The sequence below is a fragment of the Lutjanus erythropterus genome, chromosome 9 (genome assembly GCF_056507025.1).
Source record: "Lutjanus erythropterus isolate fLutEry1 chromosome 9, fLutEry1.hap2, whole genome shotgun sequence".
NCBI classification, from domain to species: domain Eukaryota; kingdom Metazoa; phylum Chordata; class Actinopteri; order Lutjaniformes; family Lutjanidae; genus Lutjanus; species Lutjanus erythropterus.
The window spans coordinates 40,000,259-40,015,911 of NC_139325.1; the positions used below are offsets into that span (position 1 = coordinate 40,000,259).

The window sequence follows — 15,653 nt, forward strand, 5'->3', positions numbered from 1 at the left end:
CAGATGGTTTATGAATCCAACTGAACTTGTAGTCTCCATACACATAGGTCTATCTGTGTATTCATAAATATTTAACTGTTTCTTTGCCCTAATTGCTGCTGTCTTTGTTTCTTTTTTCTGTTCTTCTCTAAAACAAAACCTTGATTTCACACCAGAAATAAGTTTTGAGTTTGAACAGAGAGCCGCAGACGATTGAACATAAAACTGTTTATCATTTCATTTTTGTCTGATTAGGTGTTAATCACTTTTTGTAGAACAATTCCTCTGCACACTTTGCTTTGTTCACTCTTTTTTTCAAAGAATATTTTGACACATGGCTGCACTGAGCAGAAACAGTTGCAGCTGAAACAGTTATCCAGTTCTATCACCACGATAACAGCATTTCAAGGTTGGAATTTTGTATTCAGCTTTGACAGCTGCGTGGTAGTGTTAATGGGGTTTGGAGAATAATCACAATTTTGCTGCCAATAGTCTTCACTACAGTACATACAGGTGCACACACTTAAATACACACACACTTCTGTTTTTGGGTAAATAATTCAATACATTTTTTGATCCACTATGCATGCATTAACCTAATAATTGTTGCATGACATTAACAATGCACTTAATGTAGTGGCACTTAATAAGAGGCACTGTAAACCTGCATGTACAAACTGCAAGTCTTTGTGGTAAGGATTTACATTAAATGTGTAACGTTAATGTTGGTTTCTTTCCCTCTAAAACGCTGTGGGTTTAGAAGCAGGAGATCCTCAGCCAGGTAATCTCTTTCTCAGTCTTATTCATTGTTGGTGTGTTTTGCTGAGTGCTCACATAATTTCTCGCTGAATAACTCAACTCTTCCAAGCGGCAGTGAAGCAATAAAAAATATTTTTTAATGAGTAGCTAAACTGAAGACATATCTAGAGGACATAAAATAGTTTCCAGGAAAATATTACTCACCTAAAGGGTTTTTTATTTGAACTGGTAATAACAGTGTTTATAAGCAGATTTTAAGGGATCATTTGGAATTTTGTAAAGTCAGGTTGTATGAGGTACTTATCCACAGTCATGTGTCTCAAAAAATCCCACATCAGTAGTAGCTCTAGTTAGCACGCAACCAGTTTGGAGAAGCATCAGAAGGTATTTTATCACCTAAAAGGCAGCCTGTGCCACCGGTAAACTCCCATTTTGTTAGCCAAATATTGCCCTCTCCAAAGCAGCCAGACTCCATTTGCAGAAGACGGGTGTTGCTGATCTACCGCAACCTCGATCAGTTAGGTTGTTTGTGTTAGTAGGAGGTCGGAAACAGTGGTTTCCTGCCTGAAAGTGCTGTCTAATGGCAAGGTAAAGTGGTGAAAATATTCTAAATACAACGTGCGCTTAAACTGATATTGATTTTTTTAGGTGGCTAAAATATGTTTTGCTGCTGACCATGCCTACAGCAGTAAATTGCATAGCTTCTGTGCCTGTAACATCTGTCAAACTAGAGTCAGGTCGACTGAGATCTACTGTAGGTAATAAACTGACTATAGATAAGTACCACATACAACCTCACTTCAGATAATCTGAACTATCTCTTTAACATGTTTCCGTGGACACAGATTCAACTCATCAGCCAACCGCAAACAATCACGAGGATGGACAAAGCTGTGAACCGAAATGTTAGAAAAATGAATAGTAGAAAAGACCACACAGTGCATTCACTGCATGCAAAGATAAAAGCTCCATTGAAACCACTCTAAAATAGATCTTCACCGCCCACAGCCCAAACAACACTTTAGACATCTCTCTGAGTGCAGAAATCTGTAACATGCATTCTGCAACATTTTGCAAGTGATCACTTGCTTTTCCCAAAAAGTGAAACACACCAACATATTCTCCTCACATTTCAAATCATCTGTATTTCAACAACTGCAGCTCACCATGACAAACAACATGCTCTATTTCTGTCATGGTTTTAGGAGATTGACTTTGAGGGCTTCAAGGTCTTCATGCAGACGTTCCTGGAGAGCGAACTCCCTGAAGAGTTCTGTCAACACCTCTTCATGTCGTTTAGCAACAAGGGACCCAAACCCAGTCCCTCATCTTCTGACAAACCCAGAGTCTCTGGTGAGTGTAGAAAGGAAATCCTCACACTAACAAACCCCTGAAGTTATAAACACAGTGTGTTGGTGTTTTGTAGATACTGATATGAAGAAACTGTTGCAGCTTTTGTTGCTAAAGTGCAGCCAATTCATCACTTATGCCTTCAAAGCGTTTCTCCAGTGGCTCGATTTTTAAGATGAGCTGTTTGCTATACCCTGAAACATCGAGAGCTTTACTTTCTTTGTTGTGTAAAAGCAAAGTCGTTTCTGTGTCTGTTTTGTGGCTTCAGATGATAACAGATTTCCTGCCAAGTCCATCCTGGTGGCACACAATGTAAATTGTAGTGTAGAAGCTGCCAATTGTCTTGGCAATGCTTTTGTTTGTTTATAGCATTCATACTAATATCTCATTCTGGTGTGGTAATGAGTAACTGATATTAAACACACATAACACATCAGACCACTGTTGGTTCAGCCAGCATTTCCTACACTGACACTTGGCCTCACACTTCCTTGACTGCCTGATTCGTCAGGTGAAAAATAGAACCAATAACAGTGTTGGTTTACAATAACTATGGGGTAGAAAACCCATCAAGTCAAGTGCATACAATTAAATGGTAGCGGCGTGTTGAATGTTTTCTTTTTTCATGGTGTTATTCGTCTGCGTTTTTTATGTTTAACTACTGCAATCTAAAACCTTCACTAACGTTCGGTTGGAGACCTAATTTAGCTGTGCGACCACAGCCGAAAGAAAAAGACGGCTTGAGTTTATGAGAGAAAAAAACTCACAGTCCGATTATATTATGATAAAAAATACTTAATGCAATATCTATCACAAGATTTAAAAGGAAAGAAAAATTATACCTTGGAAAAATGTCCCTTATTGAACAATAAATCTGATGTGTACGCCATTTTTTGTTTGTATAAAATATGTTTTTCTTTTCACGTTAAATTGCATCTGCTTTCCGTTTTTAATAAAATAACATAAACGTAGCCAGCCATGACGTAAGTATGTGTGAGAAATTAAATGGATTGTCTGGCAATGAATGTTAGAATTATGCATATAGAATTGCAAAAGAAAAACAATGCAGCTGTCTGTAGTATTAATTTTATGGCATAGAATAAAAATTACAAAATAATATAGTTAAGTCATAACCATGTACTTTCATGGTAGATATTTTCATGATACGGCTGGGTATTCTGACAATTTTTTAATGGTTTATCAAAGCAACACGGTTCATAAAACAAGTCCAGCAGAAATTTCAGATCAGACCACTGTGTTAAACCTTCTTTAAATGTTGTAGTTAGAGCTGAAAATGACAACAGAAATAAACAAGCATGCTGAATTTACATGCCTTCATAATTGAAATCAACTGCCACTTGTCTACCTGAAAGTGACTGTTGTTGTTAAAATGATGGCACTTTGATTTTGTCTATATAGGCTGTTACCTTGTGAGGCACATGCATGTGCGAGATCACGGGACAATCCATCTTGCTAGGCTCGGTTTGTGTCCGCACCAGAGGTGGTGCGAGCCAATGAATGTCCTTGTAGGGACTACTGTCAACTACAGGCGTGGTTGTAGGTGTGCTGACAGCGAGAAGCGTCCATGGAAACGACTCCTCTCAAACAAACAATGGCAGCTCCTGAAGAGGTTAGCATAAATACTGCGATAGCATCAGAACTGGAGAGCATTTCTTCATTTAAAGGAGAGTAAAGAACGGCGCTCTTCATGTAGCTGGTTTCGACTTAACGAGATGATCTGATTGGCTGAAGTTAGACATGTTAGACGTGACAGATGGTTCATCCAATTGCCTGTGTTGTGTTTTTTGATAGTGTCCGCCCTTTTCCTAACAGCTTCTATGGACAGTTTTCCAAATGGTTGTGTGTAACAAACCATCTGGCTTGTCAGGTTATAAAGGCTGACATAGTTACCCAACCTGTAATGTAATGTTTTCAAATATCTTTATCCCTTTTACACTTGGTTATCTGAAGCTACAACAGGAGCCCCCCAGCTTCTGACACTTTGTCCAATGTCAGCTTCTCATGAAAGTAGAGGTGCAACGATCAATCGATTGTCAATGGATTATTAAATTAATCGCCCACTATTTTGGTAATCAATAAAATAGCTTGAGAAAAAGTTAAAATTCTCTGATTCCAGCTTCTTAAATGGGATTTGGGAAACACCGATCAACATTTTTGCCACTTTCTCACATTTCATAGGCCGACAACTATTAATTGATTAATTGAGAAAATAATCAAACGATTAATCAACTATGAAAATAGTCGTTAGTTGCAGCCCTGGATGAAAGTACACACAATTAGAGCTCACCTCACGTGTGTCTTGGCATGAATAGTGGATGATTTTCAAAATGGGACACAAACCAGGCCTGAAAACAAAATGGTCATACTCATAGCCTCAGGAAAACAGTCTTGGATGGGAAATGTCCTCAAATAACTTGTAATAGCAACTGAAGCAAATGTTTATATTTAGTTGAATGACAATGGATGGTGCGTGACCAAACGCGTAAAATCGTCCAAGTAACGGTCATCTTAGTCATCAAACTTATTAAAAGCTCCAACACATTTTAAGGACAAGGTTTCTTGCCAGCACAAGAATGTTGAGTAGTTTTTGCTCATTAGGCTAATAACTGCTGCAGACTTAATGAGCTACAGCTGAGCATGTAGTGTGTAAACAAACTGCAGTTATGAAAAGATGTGGTCCAAAAAAAAAAACTCGGATACAGTGGTTGAAATAATGGAATTAATACTTCTTTGCCTGCATCGACTGCACATTGCCACAGCAGAGATTGTCCTGTCCTGTCCAGCAGGATCAAAAGATTTATTAGTAGTTTTAAAAAACTGTTCCCCAGTTACTGGCAGTATTCGGTGCCTGGAAAGAGTGGCTGGCTAGTGAAAAGAGTGACCAGAGTACAACCATAAATCTTTAAATTCAGCAGGGGATTCCCATGCTGGCGAAATTACAAACATAAAAACTTGTTAACCTTTCCTTAAAGTAATACGTCACCAGCAGTGTAGTGTCAAACTATAATCTAGAGTCAGTTTAGCGTTATAAAGGCTAGTAATCAATTTAAAGGTCCACAAATTTAACTTTAAGACAAATTGACTCTCTGAGCTTAGTAAATTATTACTTTAAAACATGATTATTATATCCTGAAATAATTTAGATACACAGCAGGTAAGTTTGATATTACACCAACAAACAAAATGCTACAATAAATGTCAGCTTCAGATTATTTTTCCTAAAGAGTAAGTGACTCAAATATTCTGTCAATTCAGTAGAAATATCTTTAGAGTGTTTCATATCAGGTCAAAAGCTGCAGCGTCTAATGAGTAAATAAAATTGTGGGTAAACTAAGGACATCCGCTGACATGATGTGTCCTTGGTAGCAGTTTCACTCTTTTGTATTCAATATTTAATGCACATTGTTTGCTCTATTTACCTCATAGAGCGTGTGAGGATCAGTCCAGCCTATACTGTATATGAGTGTGTTCGCTGGGCCTCATTGATCCAGTTGTGTTAACTGTAAGCCGTCACACCACCCCACATGCTCATCTGAGTACAGACAGAGGACCTAACAAGCCCCATCTCTAAAAACTGCTGCCATCTACACACCAGAGCCTCTACTTTCATAAAATTATTTCATAACAAAGGGTTTAACAAAGTACTTTTAGAAGCAAACAGGATAATTATTTGTTTGAAAGTAGAGTTTATGGCTGATGTACGTGGATGTTTACACTGACTTTTTAAATAAATGACCATAGCAAAGCTCTTTGGTGAGAGTGCAGTCCATCTGTCCTTTTTCTGCATCTTATCTGGGTTATATCAGTCTCTCCAGTCATGCCCTCCAGCTCTTCTTGGGGCATCCTGAAGCATTTCGAGACTAGATGTGATACATAATCCTTCTAGTTTGTTCTGGGTCTGCCAAGGTTCTCCTCCCAATTGGGCATGCCTGGTAAACCTCCACAGGGAGGCATCCAAATCATCAGATATACAAACCTCCACAACTGGCTGCTTTCAGCACAAGGAAGCAGCATTTCTATTCTGAGCTCCTTTCAGTTGTCAGCCCCTCACTGTATCTCTAAGGGGGTGAACCCAGCTCTCCTGAAAAAAAACAAAAAAAAAAAACGCATCCTCAAAGTTTATCTTTAAATCATTACCCAAAGCTCCAGATCAACCAGTAAATCAACAGCTTCACCTTCAGACTCCGCTTGCTCTAGATGCAAAAGTCTTTCAAATTAATTGACTAAGAAAACAACACTTGCCTTCTTATTGTCATGGTCCTGCTTAATTAAACACCTCTCACAATACCCAGTGTTCTCTGCAGTGCACTGTGTGTCATGCCTCGGAACACATAACTGATGCCATGTTCGTGTCAGATGGGATAGGTAGTAGTTGTTTGTGTTTCTCTAAACCAATCACAGTTGTCTTGGGCGGCACTAAGCCCAGGATGCGGTGTTGAAGGAACACTTGTTTTTTGTGGAACATTTGCATGTGAAGAGGCAAACCCTGGCAACAAAATGGCTAAGGTAACAGCTGTTAGCTACCGTTAGCTACCCAGGTGCTGATTTGCCATTTTTGGCATGTAGGTTGCTATTCAGAGGTTTTAGTTGTTTCCCATATTGATGGGGGACTTTGAAAATGCAGATAGTGGACAGGCTGTATGGCAGCTGAAGCATTCGCCCGATGGCAGACTTTGCACAGTCTGCTTCTGGTGAGTCAGACCAACTAGAGTACGTCCTATCTTGTAAGTGGAAAAAGAGAAATAAAGATAAGTGTTCAGCATGTGCAGCAGGGCTGGAGGTGCTGACAGCTGCAAGATAAATGTATAGTCAGGAAAAAAAAATATATACACCACACGTGTGTTGATCTTTTTTTTCAATGTGTGGAGGATTTTCTTCTGTTTTGTCAAAAATTATGTTTGCACATACATGGATTGTTTGAGGTGGTCAAGGCTGTTTTGCACACCCGTGTGTCATTGCTTATTACTATACAAACTGTTTTTGTGTGTTAAGCCTTTTGCCAGTACCATGTTCTCATGAGCTTGAGGAAACATTGAACAAAAATCACCTGAATATAAGAATTGTTGTGTTTTCGTTATCTCAGAATGAGCTGTGAGGAGTTTGCAATTGGCAAGCTCACTGCTAGATGCCACTAAATCCTATACAGTGGTGCTTTAAATGCAATATTGCATATACCAGAGAGAAAAACTAGTGGCTTCAGTGTCATTGTGAATTGTGTCACTGTGGTATTTGGCTAGAAATTTGATTTGACTACTGACAACTAGGTGGTGTATATCAGCCAGCTATATCTGCTAACCGCAGTGGGGAATCAATATGGGGAAGTGATAATGAAAGTCATTAACACATCATGTAATCTTTACCGTGCTGTGCCATTTAACACAGAGGTGAGGTTGAAACATTTAAGTACAGTATACATGTTTAATCTATTAAAATCACTTGCAAGAATTACAGCTCTGTTCTGAAAACAAAAGGTTTGATGAGGCTAAAATTGGACTATTTGTTTGTTTTGGTGAACTGAACACCGCCCACCATTGATCAATACGACTGTATGACTAATGTCAGGCATCCTAGCCCAGCAGGTTGTTGGGCTAACATTAGAGGCACTGTGGAGGATGTTTTGACCTTTCATCTCCGTCTCCCTACAGGGCTGAAGCTGATCAAAGCCAACTCAACCCCTCTGAAGACGGCCGCACTGCCCCAGCCTCTGGACACTGTGCAGCTGAAGGACATTGTGTGTTACCTCTCGTTGCTGGAGGGCGGGCGTCCTGAGGACAAGCTCGAGTGTGAGTTTCACCCCACGTCACATGACTTTTGCTTTCTCTGTTGATATTTGACGAGCATCTTCAGTAATGTCTGGAAACTATACAAGTCCTAATAGGTTTATGAATCGCAGAGATAGAAGAATAAATAAATAGAAAGATAAAATATACAACCAGTCAACTGAGCCTCTGGGGGGCACAAATAATGTCAGTGCCTGACTTGGACCTCAGTGGGTGGAAGGCAGTTTTTCATGCTAAGTCACGTCAGACTGAAGCACAGTAAAAAAGACAAAGGGTAAGAGAGGACACATGTAATATCATGAATCTGCTCTGCTGCTTTGTGGAAAAATGCAACATCAAGCCACACTAAGTAGCTGATCTTTCAAGTTTTAAATAGCAGCCGCAGCCTTTAGCTGTCTAGGTAATGGAATCTAATCTAAGGTCTGCCTCTTGCACTCTTCTTGTTCTAAGAAAAGCCAAATATGCAGACTGAAGCCCCACTCGGACTGGTTTTATTTCTCCACGGGAGATGGCATGATGGCTGGTCAGTGGTTTTAATTCACCCCCACCCCAGTAATAAATACAGCTGTTATTACCTGCTGCTTGTCAGTGAACTCGCTGGTCCCCCTGCAATTTAAATCCCGTCTGGAGCGATGTCCTTGTATTTCAAACTGGATCTCCAACTTTTTTATGAGTAGCTACTTTTTAGCTGTGACCAGCAGCTGCCTGTCGATTTGTCCGTTGGCTGGTTGGTCAGTCCACAGAAATTTCCCCACCCTTTGGCAGCCACAGTTTTCACCCTAGGAGGCTGAGATTTGGCATGGAGTTCAGCTATGTGTGTGTGAAGATGTGTGTTTGTGCTAATGCCAATTGGCTAAAGTTGGGTGTGGCCTGTCTCAGAAAGGTCCATACCTTCCACATGGATTCACAGACTTGCACAAGACTCTGTGGAAATGTTGGTCATACCAGCTGGCAATTTTCTATCTAGGAGGTCAAAGCTGTTCTCAAAATTAGCAACAACTTTAAAGTTAGGGTTGGCTACAGTTTTTATTAGTGATTTTTGAACTGACACTATACCGATACCGGCAACTGGAATTCGGCATTGAAACCCAACAGTACCTTTCTTCAGTACTGTACTCTTTACTTGTAAAAAACAAGTTTGCATTCCTCAATTTCAACTACTACATCTCTCTACCCTGCCAAACCATCCCAACAACCTGCAGCCTGTCACCAGGGCAACACCGTTGTTTGTGTTGCGGAGGACACGCGTGATATCCTTTCTGTTATTTTGTCGTCAGCGTTACCTCACTGTACTGTAATATTTCCCTGCTGATAGTCTGCAATTCACAAATACTGGTTTCATACTAAGGTTTCGGACATACCCATAAATCTAAAGTTGTCGATACTTCACTTGTGCTGTCCATGGAGGGTTAAGTTGCACTGGGTAGATGCTTGATGTAGACATGCTAACGTTAGCTGCAGCTGCTGTGGGGCACTTGGCTTTCAGGCTATAAAAAAGTGCAATAAACAATTTACTTTTCATTATTTTCATTTATTGTAAAGGGACTATACTCTCACATTGACACCTATGGCCAATTTAGAGTCACCAATTTATTTACCTGCATGTCTTTGGTCTTTGGGAGAAAGCCGGAGTATCCAGGCCGACACAGGGAGAGTGTGCAAACTGTCCCCTTCTACCTAAACACTGCACCACCGTGCACCGTGTTCACCAAAAATGAAAATTCCTGCTTCAGGCGTGTGCAAACAGCTCCAGTCTAAGAGGCTACGGTTGACATTTAGGCTAAAAACATGGTGTAAATGGTGTCTTTTGAATTTTAATGTCGTGGCTTACGGACGCTTGGATTACGCAACACAAGCAGTATAATGATCATCTCTCACTGTGCTTCAGCCTGCATCAGTTTTACCTTTTCTTATCCTACTTTGAGTTGTTTGGATAAAACTACCACATTTCTTGGCAGCTTTTATAAAAGCCTATGGCTCAACATCAAGTACAAAGGAATGAAAGAACACAAATGAATGAAGGATCTGTTAATCATTCCTATTTATTAATTTTGATGTCTGTGTTGACCTTAGTTGTCCATTTGTGATTACGCTTTGAAGAACTGTGCTCCGCTCACTGAGTTTATCTCAGCCAGTGAGAATATTTCTTATTGCTCAGTTTCTTCGGGCTCTGAGAAACGGTTATTAAAGAAAAAATCCTGTCTGTGAGGTTAAAATGACATTAGGACGTATTTATTTACATACAGTATTTATAATGTCACTTATTATGGGTTTTCTATAAGCAAGGCAATGCTACGTATGATAGTTTTATATGAATTTTCAGAGTTGATTTAAGCTGTCATATTAATATTTTTTCCATCAAAATTTTTGCTAGGTATCTTCTCTTTATCTCTCGTACCTTGTGATTTTTTTTATACATCTCTGCCTCTTTGTGTGCATTTTTTCTCTCAGCATTAAATTTTTTAAAATAAGTCAGTTTAGAGTTTTCTCTGGTGAATTTGGTGGTTTGTAAGAACATTCAATCAAACTGTGTCTTTTGTGTTAATTCTTTTCCCCCGGTGAAAGTAGTGACAGAAATAAGCTCTTTCAGCTTACAGCTGAATTTATTACCCTTCATGTTTTCAGGGTTTTTTTTTTTTTATTCAAAGGCTTATAGTTTTGATTGACTATCAAATGAAATTCAGTCTACTGAACTATTTCTACTCTTTTTATATTTTATCTCACTTCATTAAATATTGTATTTGCAGCTCCCATGAAGCTTCTCCAAATGGATGTTTGATGCCTCGTGTTTTTCAGTTTACTGATGTCTTCCCAAATCTCTTAATTGCATTTATCATTTATTCACAGGGTTACATAGCTTAATTGGACATCAGGCTTTTTTTTTCTGCGTTGCTGTAATTCTCATCCATCTGCTGAATTATTGAGTAGAGTAGCACTCATTAAGCGCAGGGATGACTAAATAATTCAACTGATGCAGCCTGTGTGTGAGCACATCATGGATTTAACTATGGATGATGTTTTATTGAGCGTTTTCCCTCCAGCACTGTGATCCACACTGCTGTTATTACAGAGGTGCATGGCTCCCTCTGCTGGTCTGTTTAACAACTGCTCTGGTTTCAGTGCAGCTTGTTTCCACAGCAGTAAAACATTTGTTTTAACAAGTTTTTAACTTAATTACCGTACAGTTTAGTTTCAGAGAGGCTTTTTCTGTTTTTAAGTGAGTGTCAGTTAAGGGTTACAGATTGTAAGCACTTTCCTTAACTGACCATTGGTAACATTAATGATCAATTAATCCATTTATTGTTATTAGAAAACATAACATTTTCTTATATCAAACAATACCAAATGTGCTTTTTCCCCTCAATCAAAGCTTTATTTCCACAGCAACATATTTTCTGATAGCATCACATAACCTATGACACATATAAAGTCATAAAGACCTACTTATTAAACACACATAAAAATAATTTCTGTCATATTTAAGATGTTTATTTTATAGTAGATCAATCAAATTTACAATCAAGTTCTTAATTACTGATTAATCAATCATTGATTATGAGACAACACAATAAGGTAGAATCAAGTTCTAGATTCTTAAATTCTTCAGTGTGTTACGTATTATTGGTAAGATTAAAATTTGATTAAAGATCATTTTAGTCAAGTGCAACACAAGGTGTTAATGAAGAAAGAGGCATATCTTATCTTCTTATGGAGAACATAATAAAATGCATTTAAAGCAACATTTTGTAGGACTTTTGTGATTTGTCACCACTACAGTTTCAGAGTGCAGTTAACTTATACGCCTCTGTTGTAAATGTTGACAACTGTACACACGCAGTTACTATGATTACATTACTAAAAAAAAAGTTGCTAACACAACCAAACATCCAGCAAGTGCAACAAAACAAGACATAGCAAACCAGATGTTATTACTGACTAGTCCAACCACAGGAAGGCCAGCTCAGCTTCTGTCTATCAGCCTTTTATTTCACGAAGCTCTCGTCAGCGACTAAGACGCTGTAGAGGCTGAGCTTGGTTATCTTATCTGCTGCTGTCGCCGCCTCCGCTTGTGTCGACACCAGTGCTGCTCCCCGTCTGCATCTAACATCAAAATGATTTCAAGCTTTTATTTTAAGGTAGGATGGTTGCTTTAAAAAAGTTAATAACAATGTAAAGAAATAAGCTGAAAAACCAGAATATAAACGAAAGCATGAAGAAAAAGTCCAATTATTGTAGTTCACAGTACCAAAATGCATTTTGATCATTTTGAGTTGATATTTAACTTTGACTTGAGCACAGATTTGATGCTGGTTTGCGGCTTCATTTCACTCCAGCAAAGTCGTGAAACCTAAAATTAAGTCTAAAGCCAGACTCTGTACTTGTCTAGTCTAGAAAAGACATTTTGGGAAAATTGTTATTGATCCACTCTGCTCTCTTGGTAGTATTGGACTGTCTAAATAAAATATTATCCAAATTTGTTATGAGCTTTAATTGCATTTTCAGAATCCATAAATTTCACATGAAAAGAACACATCAAATAGATCTAATCTGAAGATGACTGAACTTTGGGTTATTTAAATAAAAAATAATGTCAGCTCAAATCGGTAGAGCTTAATCTCAGCTAATATTAATTGTCTTGTATTGCATTTTAGTTGTGAGGCCAAATGTAAATCTCTTCTTGACTTTCTTTTTTTGGCCAAAGACAAAGATTGAAGGGATTCAGAAAGTTGTTTTTTTTTTTCCGGTTACACTCAGAGATTTTTTTCTGTCCAACACATTTGTCCAGCAGACAGAATTTAAAAACAGTTCTCATCCTCTGTGGCATTTTATAACCTTTTTGAGGCCCCTCTGGGTCGCCACAATCACCTCTTCTTAACACCATCAAACCTCCACCCAACACTCAACACCAGCGTCACTTCCCCCTCCCCTTGCCCCAGAAGGTCACACCCCTTCAGGAAACTGGCAATTAGCTCCTCGTTAGTGGCCTGACGAACCGCCATCTGACGTCAACCCCTTATGATGTCAGCACCCCACCCTCCGCTGCACCTCAGCTGCGCCCACGTGGAGGTGGAGGTGGAGGTGGTGCGGCGGTGGGTTAGTCAGAGCACCTCTAAGTATAGCATTAGCATGGAAATGATCTGCAGCCAGGTCATGTTGTTGTTGTCACGATTCTGTTACACTCAGACTTGGGGGTGTTTACGATACACAAGGACGAGCCAATCGCAGCCGGGATGTGGGAGCTTTCTGTTTCCATGGTGACTCTTTTGAGTGGCAATTGGGGGACAGTTACAGTTGCAGCATTTAGATGCTTATAACTGCTTTGTATCTGCATGCAGTGAAGTACTCAGTGATATTAACACAGAGGGGAAAGCTTTTTTTTTTTTTTTTCATGGAGCAGTGAGTGTTGTGGCTTCTTCTGCCAAAAGCTCCTTTTAATGTTCACTTCAAAGGCTGGGGAGGGTGGAGGAAAGTACAGGGTGTTAATACTGTCACTTGACATTTTGTTTTTGTCTCCACAGTTATGTTTCGCCTCTATGACACAGATGGAAACGGCTCCTTGGACAGCTCGGTAAATATTTATCCTCTAATGAATAAATTTCACCTCAGATACATTTTTAGAAAGTGCAAAAATTAAAACTGATCGTGACTCAAAATATGTTGGTGTTTTAATGTTTTTTTTAAAGACAGACAGAGAGACAAGTGCAGTTATGAGAGGAGACTTTATCATGTCTAACTGATTTGTGATTCTGGGCTCCATAAATAAAAATGACTTGACTTAACAACTAATGTTTGTTCTCATTATCAGTTATCAAGGATTATATTCTTGATTAATCAGTTAATCAGCTGGATTATAAAATGTCAGAAAAAAAAAGTGAAAAATGCTTGTGACAGTTTCCTAAAGCCCAAAGTCAAATCGTTTGTTTTTGTCTGACAAACTCTCTGCAACCCGAAGATATTCAGTTTATTATCACAAAAGACAAACTGAAGCAGCAAATCCTCACAGTCGAGGAGCTGATCAACTGAATGGTTTTGCTTTAAAAAGTATTTAACTGATGAACAATCACCAAAATTGCAGATTATTTTTCTGTCAGTTGACAGATTGATCAATCTCTGTTTGTTTGTATACCTGCATTAAGCATCGTAGCTGTTTGATTTTGACGATATGAAACTGCTAATAAGATTCATAGAAATAAACAAATGTACATGATAAAAGAGACTCAATACTGACTAGGATCAGTAAAAATAATGAGTATTAATTTACTCAATAAACTAGTGAAGTAACATTTACAATATAATGATAAGTGCTGTCATCATTATATTGTACGTTTTACACTAAAACTCCAAAAAGGGCCATTCTAGTATTTTTAAACCAGGGCTGTATTTTATACATATTTCAGAGACTAAATGACTAACACAGGGTAAGGAATAAAAAGTTTTGGAATTGCTCCAGTAGATCACCTCAGCGGCCAGTACAAAACAGGCTGCAGTGCCAACTGCAGGTTGGTTTGGACTGAACGAACATAGTAACTGATCGAGGCCGTGGTCAGCGAGCAACTCTGATGTTCTGCAGGATAAAATGATAATCAAAGGAGTCTGCCGTCTTTGGGAATTTTCTCAGTTCCCCATCACAGAAGATCTTTCTGAAAAGATTTTTCTATGGAGGGATTCTTTCCATAATATTATCAGACACATAGAATAACAAACTGAGCCTGTCGGTGGCAAAACAAGCACTTTCCAGTGAACGTAACATTACATTACAATCCTGTTTGTCTGTCTATCTATAGAAACAAATAATAAGTGTTGCATCAGTCTGAACTTACAATACCTTTCAACACATGGTAAATGTACAGTATATGAATGAATGGATGAGAGAAAAGACGAATTAAAGAGGGAAAACATTGGGCGTGGGTTTATTTATGAATGAAAGAGCACCAGTGCTAATGTGTGTATGTATAGAAAGTGTGTAGGAGGGAGTCGGGGGTGTTAGAATTAGAGGGTTAAGAGGGACAGAGCAAGGGTGGAGTGGGTGGAGGGGCTTTGTAATGTATCCCATTATTAGTATCCCATTATCAACTGGGAGAGGGCATGAAAAGAGGACAGAGAGACCAGAAAAAAGATGTTAATTTAGTGTGACCCAAATTGTACTGCTGATTTTATAGAGAATAAAACAACAGCCAGTTTCTCTTGCATTCATACACTCATACTGATACTCAACATATTAAAGAGGTCCAAAGTGCATCATAGTGTTTCAGTATCTCGCTAGATAATAACGTCGCCCCTCTGCATCTGCCCCCAAAAAGCAACCATTGTAATTAAACCATCAGGCTCAGAGCTCTTCCCACGCTGCCTTTGTTTTCCTCTGTGCAACTCTTCTGTGCGGAAGAATGACGTTCCCAACCTGCTATTACACGCTGTTTATCAGTCTATTCACACCAAAGACATTTAGTGACATCGACTTGTAAGGCTGCAATATACAGAAAGGTAAACACAGTATTTTCGTGCCTGTAATGACTGTCTGTGGTCTCGCCACAGGAGCTGGAGCACATTATCTCCCAGATGATGCACGTAGCCGAGTACCTGGAATGGGACGTGACTGAGCTGAAACCAGTAAGACATTTTGCCCAGTTAACAGGAATCACCAGTAGTATGAATTTTTGAAAGTTTAATATATTGTGGAGGAAAACTTTGGGCCTTTTTTATGCATCATTTCTGTATCTGCACTCCTGAAAGTTCACGAAGAAATAACACTCATTATTTAAAGAA

General features: G+C 38.9%; 1 protein-coding gene across 1 annotated transcript in view; it reads left to right on the plus strand.

Annotated features, from left to right (window-relative positions):
- Positions 1–15,653, plus strand: part of dgkb (diacylglycerol kinase, beta) — an 89,437-nt gene that overhangs the window by 12,956 nt on the left and 60,828 nt on the right. The window contains exons 4-8 of the mRNA XM_084727588.1: positions 740–760; positions 1,944–2,091; positions 7,755–7,892; positions 13,409–13,458; positions 15,423–15,497. Of these exons, the coding sequence (XP_084583714.1) occupies positions 740–760; positions 1,944–2,091; positions 7,755–7,892; positions 13,409–13,458; positions 15,423–15,497 (432 nt within the window). The remainder of the gene's footprint in view (positions 1–739; positions 761–1,943; positions 2,092–7,754; positions 7,893–13,408; positions 13,459–15,422; positions 15,498–15,653) is intronic.